Source organism: Balaenoptera acutorostrata, chromosome X, assembly GCF_949987535.1.
Source record: "Balaenoptera acutorostrata chromosome X, mBalAcu1.1, whole genome shotgun sequence".
Lineage (NCBI taxonomy): Eukaryota > Metazoa > Chordata > Mammalia > Artiodactyla > Balaenopteridae > Balaenoptera > Balaenoptera acutorostrata.
This window is the reverse complement of record NC_080085.1, coordinates 17,947,640-17,962,195: the sequence shown is the minus strand read 5'-3', so window position 1 is coordinate 17,962,195 and position 14,556 is coordinate 17,947,640. Positions and strand designations below refer to the sequence as shown.

The 14,556-nt window shown below is 40.2% G+C and overlaps 1 protein-coding gene across 1 annotated transcript; it reads right to left on the bottom strand.

The window, feature by feature from the left end:
• Positions 1-12,108: 12,108 nt before the first annotated feature.
• Positions 12,109-13,371, bottom strand: LOC130706213 (phosphate carrier protein, mitochondrial-like). The gene has a single exon (XM_057537525.1). It carries the CDS (start codon positions 13,369-13,371, stop codon positions 12,370-12,372), a length of 1,002 nt encoding a protein of 333 aa, XP_057393508.1. The 3' UTR covers positions 12,109-12,369.
• Between the last annotated feature and the right edge of the window lie 1,185 nt (positions 13,372-14,556).

Genomic DNA, 14,556 nt, shown 5'->3' with positions numbered 1-14,556 from the left:
GCTGGTCACCTTCACTGGCAGGGAGAATCATGTCTAAAAGATTCAAATGCTTGGCTATACCTGTTGGTACTCCTCTACCTGTCATGGCCAGCTGATCACCTCTGTGTCTAACCTGAATGTATCTTACCCAGAAGGGCAGTGGAAGACTCAGAGAGATACAAAGGAAAATCTTTCCCCCACCAACCAAGCTTTCCAATACAAAATAGACCTAACCATTTTTTCTTTTGATTTATCTAAGATGATCCCTAACATTCCTTGTGTATCTTTAAAGTCATATGAATGTATGAACAATCCTGTGCTGGATGAAGTCAAGTTCTTTGCCCTTGGGAGCTTGAAACTACATGTTTCAAAAACCTGGAGATTGTTTTGAGAGTAGTTATAGCCATTATTCATAAAGCACTTGGTATTTGCTCAGCACTCACATCAATAAGTACTTTACGTAGTTTCACATTTAATCCTCACAACAACCCTACTAAATAGATGTGATTATCCCATATTTTACACATGAGGGACCTAAGACTACGAGATACTAAGTAACTTGCCCAAGGTCCCACAGCTAGTAAATTGAGCTTGGGTCTCTTTGATTCCAAAGCCCCAATTTGGGACATCAATACCTACTTCAAGGCTCCTCGAACTTTAATATGTGTAAGAATCACCAGAGAATCTTGTTAAAATGCAGATTTTGCTTTAGTACATCTGGAGTGGGGCTTGATATTCTGGACTTCTAACAAGTGCCCTGCTGTGGTTGATACTTCTGGTCCTTGGACCACTGTTTGAATAACAAGGCTTCACAACTTCCCCAAAAAGGGAAAGACCAGACTTTTGGTAATTTAATACTTCAGATTAAAGGTGAAGAAGGGAACTTTTCCTAATTTGTCCTTATGAATAAAAATAAATATTAATATAAAAATAGCAGTAACTGAACAAGCCAAATATTGTTCTAAGCACTTTACATGTCATATCTTATTTAATTCACTCAACAACCCTCAGAGGTAGATAATATTACTATCCCCTTTTACAGATGGGGAAAATGGAGTACAGAGTAATCAATGGATAGGTTTTGTTTTCCCCAGCCTCTTCTTGCTCTTCCCCATTCACATATTTTCTCGATTCCTGAAATTCCTTAGAGATTCGTTCCCTTGTTTCCATTTAAAAAGCAATCCCCTAGATGAAGGTAATACACTGCTTTATCATTTATTTATACCTTAGTCTCTTTTTTATAATGAAGGTGTAGGGAGGAAACAAAGTACAAAACATATGAGACCTTCAGTTCCTAAAGAAGGGGAAAAAAAGAAATGGAAAAGATAGACTGAGTCTCTAATGAAGCTTGGCACTACTTGCTTTGCAAGTTGCACTATGAGCCCTGATGGCTTCACCCACACATATTCCAAAGCTGAAGCCATTGGTGATTTCAAGATAAGAAATAAAATTAAGTTGTAGATTTATTAGCTATGCAGAGATCACCATGGAGACAACTGAAAGAACTCTCACCATGGAGATCTCTCCCTACCCCTCTCTGCCTGAAATGATCAGTACATCATATAAACATCATAAATAAATTTGGGAGGGAAGACTACAAAGCAAGCAGACTAGAGCCCCAGAAGGACTGGTGATGGGGTGAATTAACAATCCAGAGAAAATTTCTAAGGTTGGTCTTCCAAAGTCACATGTTTCTGGGTGCTACGTAGTTTCTTCAGGGAAGAAGAGAAATTTCCAGAGCTTAGTTCATGTCAGCATGGGATGATTGGAGGAAGGCCAACTTAGAAACTAATACCAACTCTAACCCTGTAGTACAAGGAAAGAACCTCAAATGAGGCTCTTTCTACTACAAGGGAATCACTATGTCAATATGACTCCTGGTCAACTCCCCTGTGTCATCAACATAATGATGAAATCAAAATGTACTAGGGAACAGTAACCTTGGCAATGTGGATTTTTGTCAAGCAGCTCTGACCCAGAACAAGTGTCCTCTCAGAGAGTAGACTCCACAAAATGCAGCACTTTGTCTTCAGTGGATACTTACATTTTTAGTATTTTGTATAAGGAGAGCATGGAAATAATATTATCATAGGTAGAGCTCCCCAGGAAGCCGACTTTGAGATGAAGTTTGACATGCAAAATATTTATTAGGGAGTGCCCTTGGGGCATAGGGGAAGGGAGCAGGGCTTGGAAAGAAGGAGAAGTTGAGGTACAAGGTAGGCCTGACAACAGCCATGGCCTACCTTACAGAGAGCTCTGAAACTAGAATGGCTCTTCAGAGTTGTTCCAAGTTGGGTCAAGACGGCCACATCTTTTTACTCTTGCATTGATTGTTCATTGGATGCGGGTCATTGGGTAAGGGGAATTGGGCCAGATGGCTCTTTGCAGCTGAGGCAACCATGAAGGGGCTGACAGCTGAAGGCTGCCTGCCAACAGCACTGCTAGCAGCTGAGGCAACAAACCCTTCACTGAAGGGAAATCAGGGTAGCACATCAGTGTCTACCATAGATAGTAGTGATTTCAAAGTACCAAGAGCTCCAAAGTCAGATAAGTGAGATTTGATCTTTACTTTTAAATTAAGAGAAGATTTCTGAGTCATAAACCACTTCCTGGGGCAGATATTGTATTGGCCAAAAAGTTCGTTCGGATTTTTCTAACATGGAAAAACCCGAACGAACTTTTTGGCCAACCCAATATTTAAGTGATTCTGCTAAGTATGAAAAGGCATTTCACTGGTCTTGGTATTCAGAAAATTAATAAAAAGAAATGCATTTTTATCCCTTATTCTGAATAAAAACCAAATAGATTACTCATTCCAGTTTTACAGTGTACATATGTGTTTAAATGTCAATGTGTATTTTTTCCATTCTCTTAGTGAGTCAGGAAAAGGTGCAAGAAGATTTAAATAATGAATTACCATATGGGTAATATACTCATTCATTCATTTAGCAAATATTTATTGAGCATCCATTATATGTCACAGCACCACACTAGCCACTGGCTCTGTAAAATTAGTAATAACATAGAACCTGACTGAATAACTATGTCAGACAAACTCTGAAATAATAAAGAGTAGCAGGAGGAATAGAGGTGGGTAGAAAACACAGGTAGGAAGAAGCATTTGCTTCTTCCAATTGTCCTTTTCTACCTGCCATTTGGTAAAGAAGAGATGGGCATGAGCAGTCTCAGCAGGTAAGGGTAAATGAGAAAAACAACCGTTACCAAATTAAGTTGTATGGACCCAGCTCGGGCCTTAGCCTGGCTAAGGCTTCTGCCTCCGTTTGGGTTCTAGTAGGCAAATAACGAAACCAAAGCTGAGATCGGCACAGCACTTTATTCAGTGGCCAAAGAATGGGGAAGGGGAACTAAGTTCACAGATCATCTTCTTCCCCACCTGGCGAGAGGGACTTGATTTTAAAGAGTGAAGACAAAGGGAGGAGGAGTGAGGCTAATGATGGGAAGGTATATGCATTATTCTACCAGGGAAGGGGCAGGGCTTTTTCCGAGGGAGTGGGGTGCCACCCCCTTTGTATTCTCTCCGGGTCCTTAATATCTGGTCATGGCTGCTGGTAGGTGTGTCATTTAATATGCTAATGTGGTAAAATCAGCGAATAATGAGACTCAGGGTCTGCTGGAGGTCAGATTCATAGCCACCTTGGTCCCAGCTGGTTCCATCTGGTTTTTTTGTTTGTTTGTTTGTAGCTTCCTTTCTTATCTCTGAACACTTTAACTTAAAGATTTACATTAACTCCTGCTAAAGGTTGCGGGGGTTGGCAGGTTTTGAGCAAAGCAGTCCTGCTAAAGGTTGGGGGGGAGGTTGATGGGTTTTGAGCAAAGACCTGGAGCAACTTTGGCAACACAACCATCAAGTTCATTTTTTTAATCAATTCTTTATTACATTCCTTCTGTCTTTTTGGTTACCTTTTTTAGGTGACCATCCTTCTCTGGGGTTAATAGACTTCACGAGGTTCTTCCATTGTTTGTGGAATGAACTTCCATAATTAATAAGTTCAAATCTGCCTGTAAAATGACTAATGGTTATTAATGCACTGGATAACTGTGAAAATGGGCATCTAAAGACGTGAGAAGCAGAGATTGGAGAAAAGTATATCCCTTCTTTCAGTGTGGATATAACAACTTGGAAAGACTAAGTACTCCTTAGCAATCTGAGAATTTTGCTGAAAGAGGTTCCTAAATTGGAAGACAGAGGTCAGACAGCTTCTTGGATTAAAGAGATTAAGGACACCATTGTCTGTTTATATTTACATTCTTGAGCAAGCAACTAAATTCAATAGGAAGCAAGACATCTAGAGTGAAGAATATTTCTTAGAATCCTAGGGAGAAGATTTCACCCAGAGGTTGTACCAACCAAAACAGAATAGGTCTTTACAAAACAGCCTCTAATAGTATTTTATTTACTCCACTTCTGAATGCCGTACAGAATAAATTTGCTTCTTTCTTTAATTGAATCTCATGTATCTTTGACCCATTCTTACCAGGACATCTTTCTACTTGGTGTTTACCCCACTTTATCTTTATTGAATTTAAAAAGTTATTTTAAAGTAAATCTCCTTACCTTTGTAAAGAGTTGTGAAAAACTGGTTCAACTGATTCTCACCTCAAGATCTGTTGAGACACAGGTGGAAGCTGAAAGTTGACTTAAACTTTAGAGTTTTGGACCAGCAGCATCAGCATCATCTGGGAACTTGTTAGAAATGCAGACTCTCAGGCCCCACCCCAGAACTCTTGAGTCATAATCTGCATTTTAACAAGCTCCTAAGGTGAATCCTATGCACGTTAAAGTCTAGGAGGCACTGATTTACAGCATTTGTGGAAAAGTCCTTCCTCTATAGCTAAGTTAAAAACACAGAACAGTGAAATACTTAATTTTCTTTCCGGAGTCTCTGTTCACTGTTTTTAATAACATTGTAACAAGTTTGGAATACAAAAGAATTATCAGACAAAAGACCTTTCATAAATACAGCTCACAGAGATCCAAGGGGCCATCTGAAATGGAGTCAAACTTTTGGAAAAGCTGAAATAGAACTTTTCATTCATTTTTTTCAAATGGTTTAACTGGGGGGAAATATCTAAGAAATATATTACATATGCAAAAATCTTTAAAACAGAACCAGAGGAAAACATTCTGGAAATGGTTTTAAAACGACTCTGATAAAAATGTAAGAAACTTGAACTGTTTCCCCATGAAAAGAATACAGCTGGAGGCAGCATTTACAGCTGGCAGGGAAGAAGCTCAGCTAGTCAGGGTGAACCAGCCCAATTTTACATCAATTATTATTACATTATGTTCATTTAGAAAAACATTAAATGTTCCTCTTTGTAACTTTTCTTTGCCGTCTCTTTAGATATGAAAGGATATTTAGTATATCTACCAGAACATGAAATAATGCTCACGAAATATAATCACCAAGTTGGTCATCAGCTGCTGGCCTAACCAGTCCTGCTGAAACATTTGAATCTCCTGCCTGCACCCTGAACTCAAGCAGGTGGCGGGTCGGCAGCAGTGGTGACAACTGGCTACTGAAGGGGGCATAAGTCCAAGATGAAGAGATCACATTCCTTGCTGTGGAGGACCAGAGGCCTATTGTGCCTTTCCAGCATGATCACAAACAGGCAGTTTTTTGGGTACTGCAGGCAGGTGGAATGAAGGACTCTTAGATGAACCATCACTAACAACAAAAATTCAGATTACATGTAGAAAGAATAACAAGCAATGCAAGTAAGGCTGAATTGAAACAATAGGTTCCAAAATAGAGCACTCTATTCCAAAGGATCATGCTCTCTAACTCGTGAATCAATTTTTTTTTCTGTTTTGCTCCTTAGTAAATTGGACAGAATTGTTATTTTTATTTTATAGACAGGAGAAGGGAGGTTAAATGATTTACCCACATTTGCACAGCTTATCTACAGAAAAGAAAGTTGAATTTGAGCTTTTTGATTGCCTGTCCAGTGGGCTGATGTGCTTTATCATGCACAGTAATACATTTGAAGCAACTTGCTCACATTTTATAGTAGCAGTTAATGATCTCTTTGGTATTGTTTATCAGTTGATTCAAATGTGTTGTTGTTTCACAAGCACTTTCCCCAACTAGGTGCCAAGTATCTTGTGGACAGGCCTGGGCATATTTTATGTGCTCAGTGAATGCTGATTGAATAATTACCAAGGAAAGATGAAACATTTGGAAAAGAAGGGAAAAAAGGAGTGGAACATAACGGAGCTGGGGAGAAAGACACAGCTCTCAAAAGTTACATCCTAGGGCTTCCCTGGTGGCGCAGTGGTTGGGAATCTGCCTGCCAATGCAGGGGACGCGGGTTCGAGCCCTGGTCTGGGGAGATCCCACGTGCCGCGGAGCGGCTGGGCCCGTGAGCCACAACTGCTGGGCCTGCGCGTCTGGAGCCTGTGCTCTGCAATGAAAGGCCACGATGGTGGGGCCCGCGCGCCGCGGTGGGGAGTGGCCCCCGCTTGCCGCAGCTAGAGAGGGCCCTCGCACAGAGGCGAAGACCCAGCACAGCCATAAATAAATAAATAAACAAACAAACAAAAAAGTTACATCCTAGTCATTTAAATTTAGGGCATAATATCACAAAATATTATATTTGGAAGGGTCCCCAGAGATGATCTTACCTAACCTTCTACCTATTGAGGAGTATCTTCTTTTATTTTCTTCCAGTTTTATTGAGATATAATTGCCATACAGCACTGTATAAGTCTCAGGTGTACAGCATAATGGTTTGACTTACATACATTGTGAAATTATTACCATAATAGGTTTAGTAAACGTCCATCATCTCATATAGTTACAACTTTAAAGAAACAGAAAAAGATGTTTTCCTTGTGATGAGAACTCTCAGTATTTACTCTTTCATATATAACATACAGCAATGTTAATTATATTTAACATGTTGTATAGTCCATCCCCGATACTTATTTATCTCAAAACTGGATGTTTGTACCTTTTGACTGCCTTCATCCTATTCCCTCTCCCCCTACCCTAGGTTTACCTTCTATAGAACCCTTCATTGGCATCCCTCTAGTTTTGCTTAAATATCTCCAATGTTGTGGAGCTTATCTCCAATCAGGTCTGCTCTTAGACTGATCTATTCCTTAAGTTTTTCTCTGTCAGTTAAGCAATCATTTATTGAGCAACTGTGTCTCAGATGGCATGCTGGCTGTCAGAATACCAAGAAGAAGAATAAATCAACTTCTCTGTCATGTAAAGCCTAAATGGGTGTTGCTGTTCTGCGGGCAGCTCTCTTCCAAGTCTTGTTTTATGGATCCAGCCTCCTTCCATCTTGTGGCTCTGGTGTGTTCAACTTAATGCTTCCAAGTTTCCCATGCTCATTTGCTGCAAGCCAGAAGTGAAAGGGCATGAGGGATGTGTGTGGGAGTCGTTAGGAGTCAGTCCTGGAAGTGATGCACATCAATTCTGCTCATATTCCTTTGCTAGATCTCAGTCACAGGTCCACATCTAACACCAACAATTGCCTAGCTGTAGGCCCAGGAAGACGAAAACAAAGGTTTAGTCATTGGGTAGCAGTTTCTGCCACAGTGCTCTCATTATGCACAATTTTTGGATGAGGTGAGGATGGCATGCTCCAAAGATCATGCAGGTATAAATAGTTAGCCAGATTCACACTTGAGTGATCTGGCACTGCTGTGCTCCCAGTGCCTCTTAATGTGTGGCTCCCAGGCCAGCAGCATCAGCATCACCTGAGAACTTGTGAGAAATGCACATTAATTGACCTCACCCCAGACCTACGAAATCAGAAACTCTGAGGTGGGGCCCAGTAATGTGTTTTAACAAGCCCTCTCTGACTGACTCATACTCACGTTTGAGAACCATTGCACCATACTGTACTACCTTTCATTTAAGGGCTTCCAGAGTATTTTTCTAGTTGGCCATCAATATTATCCATCATCTAGAGAAATGTCTGACAGTATTAGTGACCAACTTGAAAAATAAACATTTAAAATTATTTTTACTTCAAATACAAAATATTATTTGCTCTGCTTTAATTTTAAAATAATGGTATTTCTATTATAGCATTGCCTTGCTTTAAGTGTTATTTATGCAATTGTCTATTTTCTCACACCAATTTCTAAGCATCCAAAATGCTCTTGTATCTCCCACAGGCACGTAATTTGCTTTCCAAATAGTAGGCATTCAATAACGGTTGGTGTAATTGAATGAGAAAAAAATGTTGTACGATAATGTTTCTCATTAAATTGAAGATATATGGAAAGCAGCTTTAGATGCTAAAACTTTTCAGTCATATTTTCCATGACTATTAACTGCTTCACAGAAAGGACAGTTTAATATCTTCATTGTCAATCGATAGCAATATTTGAAAACTGCTGTTATCAGATGTGAAAATTTACAATGAGACGTTTAAAAATTATTAGTTACTTAAAAATCCACAGTGTTCTATTTTTCTTCCTGAAATAACTTTCTCAATTGGCTAATTTATCATGCACACACTAAAAGACTTTAAAATACAACTTTCATTTATTGGATATTTCACAGGCTCTCATGGAACTTTAGAATATGTCTAAAATAATTTTTAGTGTTTCAAATAATTACTGATTCGGCATAGAACTATTTATCATGCAGGAGACTATCCTTCAAGAGTGATCTTTTCAGAATGTTGTTTACATGGCGGTGTCTCATGTAAATTTTGCTGCTAGATGTGACTATTATCTTGTATATTTCACCACCTCCCTTCTTCCCTTCCTCCCATAAATCAGAATATTGGAAAGATAATCAGAACACACTTTACCATGCATATATGTGACAGAAAATAATATTATGAGGTTTTTTCCCATTATCTCTATCTTCAAGTTGAAAATCAAATTGAAGCATTTATCTATATAGTGTGGATTTCACTGGTGCATCTAAGCATTTCTTTGTAACTGAATCAAATATAATTTGGTATTATTAAATGAGATGGGGTGACTCATGAGCTATTGACCAAGTTCTAATGGTTAATTAGCAGCAGTGCATTATAACCCCTACCCACTCACAGTCACTATTGCGGCTAAAGGAATTTTAATTAGTTGTGTGAGACCTTAGTCAAATACACCTGCACGCCAGCTCTCATTTTTCAAAGCTCTCCTCCTAGGTTCTTGCTTTGGAATTTCTGTTATCCAAAGGTAGAGATTACGGCTTCCTTGGGATCTTACCACCTTCATTTCTCTTCCTCCCACTTCTCTACCTACAATTACCCTTTGGAAACTCTGAGATTGATCATAACGAATCTGATAATGGGACCAAAGGCTTTCAGTTTTTGCATGATAACGCAAACATGCCAACCTGGCCCCATGTGAATCGGCTCAGGTTTCCCCACTGGTTTGGCACTTGTTTCCAGTGGAGTTGCTAGAAAGGGCCATTTTGGATGTTGACTTGGATTTCCAGTCAGTATGCTATTTAATCACTCCAATACTGGCTTCAAGGTAACTTCTAATGCTATATATGGCTTAGAACAAAGTATTTGGAATGATCTGGGGAGGACTGGAATAGGAGTGAGAAGACCTTTCCTTTCAGCTTGTACTTCTGACTATTCAAAAATATACCTAAACTGGGATGGATACATTTGTGGGTGAATAATAAAATTAAAACATTAAAAATAGAATGAGGTCTGGCTTGAGCTTAAGGTGAGTGAGTGAATCATGTGCCCGATTAAATTAGCATTGCACAGAAGTGGAACCAGAAGGGGGGTAGAGTATAACAGCTCTCTTCCCTCTGGGGTGACTTTTCCATCTGTACACTGCAGGCCTGCTACCAGATAATGAATGGTGAGAGATCCCAAATGACAGGTGGCAGAAGAATACTGAGGAGTCTTATTAGCCAACTCCTACAATATATATTCTGGGCGCTGCTACTTGAGCATTTTTTTTCCCTGTAAAAAGTACCTGTTAGCAGAAATTAAATATAGAAATAATATTCTTTACCTCATGACCTCCATATAGGGGGAGGGGTGCATTGGAGATACTCAAGGGAAGGCATAAAGAAGTGAGGGTACAGGTGTTACTTTTTGGTGGCTGGGCATCTATTCATCCTATCTGTACAGGGATAGGATGAATAGATGCCCAGGGGATTCACTTGTCTCCTTTTTATAGGCCATGAATTTGAGGGGGACACCAGGATGCAAAATATGGCCAAGATTAAGCCTCTAGAGTCTGAATGTTTGTGTCCTCTCAAAATTCACGTGTTAAAATACTAATGCCCAGTGTGATGGTATTAGGAGGTGAGGCCTTTGGAAGGTCCTTAGATCATGAGGGTGGAGGCCTCATGAGTGGGATTAGTGTTTTTAAAGAGAGACCCCATAGAGATCCCTTGCTCTTTCCACCATGTGAGGACACTGTGAGAAATCACTGGCTATGAACTAGGAAGAACCCCCTCCCCCAACCCCTGCCAGAACTCAACCATGCTGGTACCTTGATCTTGGACTTCCCAGCCTCCAGAACTGTGAGAAATAAATGTCTTTTGTTTATAAGCTACCCAGTCTGTGGCATTTTGTTATAGCAGCCCAAGCTGAGTAAGACAAAGCCAATCAGCATATTGCATTCCCCAGGATGCAGTGGTTGGTTCAGTAATGGTCCCATGATCCTACAAGAGTCTATGAACACTGAAGCTTTCCTAGGGCTTCTGGGAAAAAAGACACATTCTTTCCTGCTTTACTTGAACATAAGGGGCTGTAATGGCTGTATTACTGCTCTCATACTGCTACAACATGGAGCCTGAGACTGAAGAAAATAAAATAGGGGGTCAGAGATAATGAGATGGAGAGAAAATAAGTTCTTTTTTCCTTCCAGTTTTTTTTTTCTTCCAGTTTTATTGAGATATAATTGACATACAGCACTGTGTAAATTTAAGGTGTACAGCATGATGATTTGACCTACATCCATCATGAAATGATGACCACAGTAAGTTTAGTGAACACCCATCATCTCACGTAGGTACAAAATTAAAGAAATAGAAAATAATGTTTTCCCTTACAATAAGAACTCTTAGGATTTACCCTCTTAACAACTTTCAGATATAACATACAGCAGTGTTAATTATATTTATTATGTTGTACATTACATCCCTAGTACTTATTGATCTTATAACGGGAAATTTGTACCTTTTAACCGCCTTCATCCAATTCCCTCTCACCCCCGCCTCTGGTAACCACAAATCTGATCTCTTTTTTTATGAGTTTGTTTGTTTGTTTGTTTTTGAAGTATAATTGACCTACAATCCTATGTTAGTTCCTTGTATGTAACATAGTAATTTGATATTTCTATACAGTTGAAAATGATCATCATGATAAGCCTATTTACCATTTGTCACCAAAGATATTACATAATTATTGACTATATTCCCCACACTGTACATTTCATACCCATGACTCATTTGTTTTGTAACTGAAAGTTTGTACCTCTTAATCTCCCTCACCTATTTCTCTACTCCCCCACCCTTCTCCCTCTGGCAACCACCTGTTTTTTCTCTATATCTGTGACTCTGTGTTTGGTTATGTTTGTTCATTTGCTTTGTTTTTTAGATTCCACATATAAGTGAAATCATACAGCATTTGTCTTTCTTTGTCAGAGTTATTTCACTTAGCATAATACCCTCTAGGTCTATTCATGTTGTCACAGATAGCGAGATTTCATTCTTTGTTATAGCTGTGTAATATTCCATTGTGTATATATGTGTTCATCTATCGATGGATACTTAGGTTGCTTCCATATCATGGCTATTATAAATAATGCTGCAATGAGCATAGGGGTGCATATATCTTTTCAAGTTAGTGTTTTGGTTTTCTTCGGATAAATATCCAGAAGTGGAATTGCTGGATCATATGGTAGTTCTATTTTTTTTTTTTTTTTTTGGCTGCATTGGGTCTTCGTTGCAGTGCACGGGCTTCTCATTGTGGTCGCTTCTCTTGTTGCGGAGCATGGGCTCTAGGGCACACGAGCTTCAGTAGTTGTGGCTTGCGGGCTCTAGAGTGCAGGCTCAGTAGTTGTGGCACACGGGCTTAGTTGCTCCACGGCATGTGGGATCTTCCCGGACCAGGGCTCGAACCTGTGTCCCCTCCATTGGCAGGCGGATTCTTTTTTTTTTTTTTTTTCATGAACAGTTGGGTTTATTTCAACAGTAAGTTTGAAACTCTTGCTTCTGGCAAGAGTACTACAGTAATTATATTAGGAATAGACAATTTCCTACACTGTCAAATATATAAAAGTTCCTTCTGCATTTTCCTCAACACTGATCAACAAGCAGATTCAGTCCACATTTGCTTTCATCTACTGAGTGTACCCAAGCTTCTTCTTCAGAGATTCTGGCATCTCAGGTGGAGGAGGGCGAGGGAGCCTGAAGTAGACCTTCACGGAGTCATAGATGAACCACTGCAGTGCAGAGTGCCGATCATGATGATACGGGCAAACAGTCCCTTCCATACACCTCTAAATCCAAGTCTCTGGAGGACCAGAGACGCACTGCTACCCTTCTCTTTATTCAACACAGACACCACAGAATCAGCAGGGTGAGAAACAATGGCACAGAAGACTCCAGCTATGTAACCTGCCACAAATGTGACAACCAGCTGCTCTGGCTTTGAACATTCACTTCGGGGCTTGGGAACCACAAACTTGTACAATGCTTCAACAGTACATTCAAAGCAGGCGAACTTCATCATGGTGTATGGTATCTGTCTCATCCAGAGAGGAGCAACCCCCTTGTAGAATGCCTTTAAGCCTTCTTCCTTATACATTTTGGGAGCTGCATCCCTCAAAGTGTTAGCATATCCTGGTTGGGTTTGAATTCGAACCTTAGCAGCTTCCATAGGAGCCAGAGCAATGTCAGCAAAGAATTCAGCACTGGCAGAGGCAGCCAAATATAGTGATGTGTGCCAGAGATAGGCATTCTCCTCTCCAAGCATGTTGCTATACAAAACTTTGAAGACTTCATAAAAGACAAATTTGCAGAGCCCTTGCATAGAGTAGCCAATGAAAGTCGGAGCCCATCCTTTGGCCAAACCATGAACACCATCTTCTTTGAACGTAATTGAGAATCCATTAAATATGCCCTTGTACTTTTGTGGGTCCACCTGCATACGGCATTTCACTAAATCCAGAGGAACAACAGCAGTGTGTGTCAGACCACAACCTAAGACCCCACCAAAGCCACACAGTGCGTAAAACTTCGCGGAGCCATATTCACAACTGTACTCTTCCACAGCGGCGGCTGCCAGCTTGCGGGAGCGGCGGGGTGGGCCCGGGGGCCCGGCGGGGTTGCTGCGGGGGCCCGCGAGACCATCTTGCACCAGCTGCAGATGGGGCGCGTTGAAGGGGTTCACCCGCGCCAAGTGCACCACGGACGAGAACATTTTCTCCCTAAGATGGCGAACACACCACCGCTCCCTCGGAAAGGCTGGGGCTCACAGAGCGGCAGGCAGATTCTTAACCACTGCGCCACCAGGGAAGCCCCGGTAGTTCTATTTTTAATTTTTTTAGGAACCTCCATACTATTTTCCATAGTGGTTGCACCAATTTACATTCCCAGCAATAGTGCACGAGGGTTCACTTTTCTCCACATCCTCACCAACACTTGTTATTTATTGTCTTTTTGATAATAGCCATTCTGACAGGTAGGAGGTGATATCTCATTGTGGTTTTGATTTGCATGACCCTGATGGTTAGTGATGCTGAGCATCTTTTCATGTTCCTATTGGCCATCTGTATATCTTCTTTGGGAAAATGTCTATTCAGGTCCTCTGCCCATTTTTTAATCAGGTTTGGGTTTTTTTGGTGTTGAGTTGTATGAGTTCTTTGTATATTTTGGATATTAACTCCTTATTGGATATATTGTTTGCAAATATCCTCTCCCATTCAGTAACTGGCCTTTTTGTTGATGGTTTTCATTGCTGTACGAAAGCTTTTTAGTTAGATGTAGTCCCATTTATTTATTTTTGCTTCTGTTTTCCTTGCCTAAGGAGACATATCCAAAAAAATATTGCTAAGACCAATGTCAAAGAGTGTACTGCCTATGTTTTCTCCTGGAAGTTTTATGGTTTTACATCTCACATTTAAGTCTTTAATCCATTTTGAGTTTATTTTTGTGTATGGTGTTAGGGAGTGTTCTAATTTCATTCTTTTACATTTAGCTGTCCAGTTTTCCCAGCACCACTTATTGAAGAGGCTGTCTTTTCCTCATTGTATATTCTTGCCTCCTTTGTTGTAGATTAATTGCCCATGTAACTGTGGGTCCATTTCTAGAGAAACAAAGTCTGATGACACATTTGAGCATTGACTGCAACAGTGCCTGTAGCCAGCCCTGCCTCTGGATCAGGCTGCCTCTGGATTTCATTTATGTAAATCAATAAATTCCTTTAATTCTTTTTTTGCCTAAATTAGTTTGGTTTGGGTATTCTTTTACTTGCAACCAAGATTGCCCTGATTTACACAGATGTGAATACCACTCAAGCATCTCCACAGTTGAAGATTGATCCACGATTCCACAGGGGCCTACACCTTTGGAGATTTCTTTATTTAGTAACCAATCAAAAGTAAGA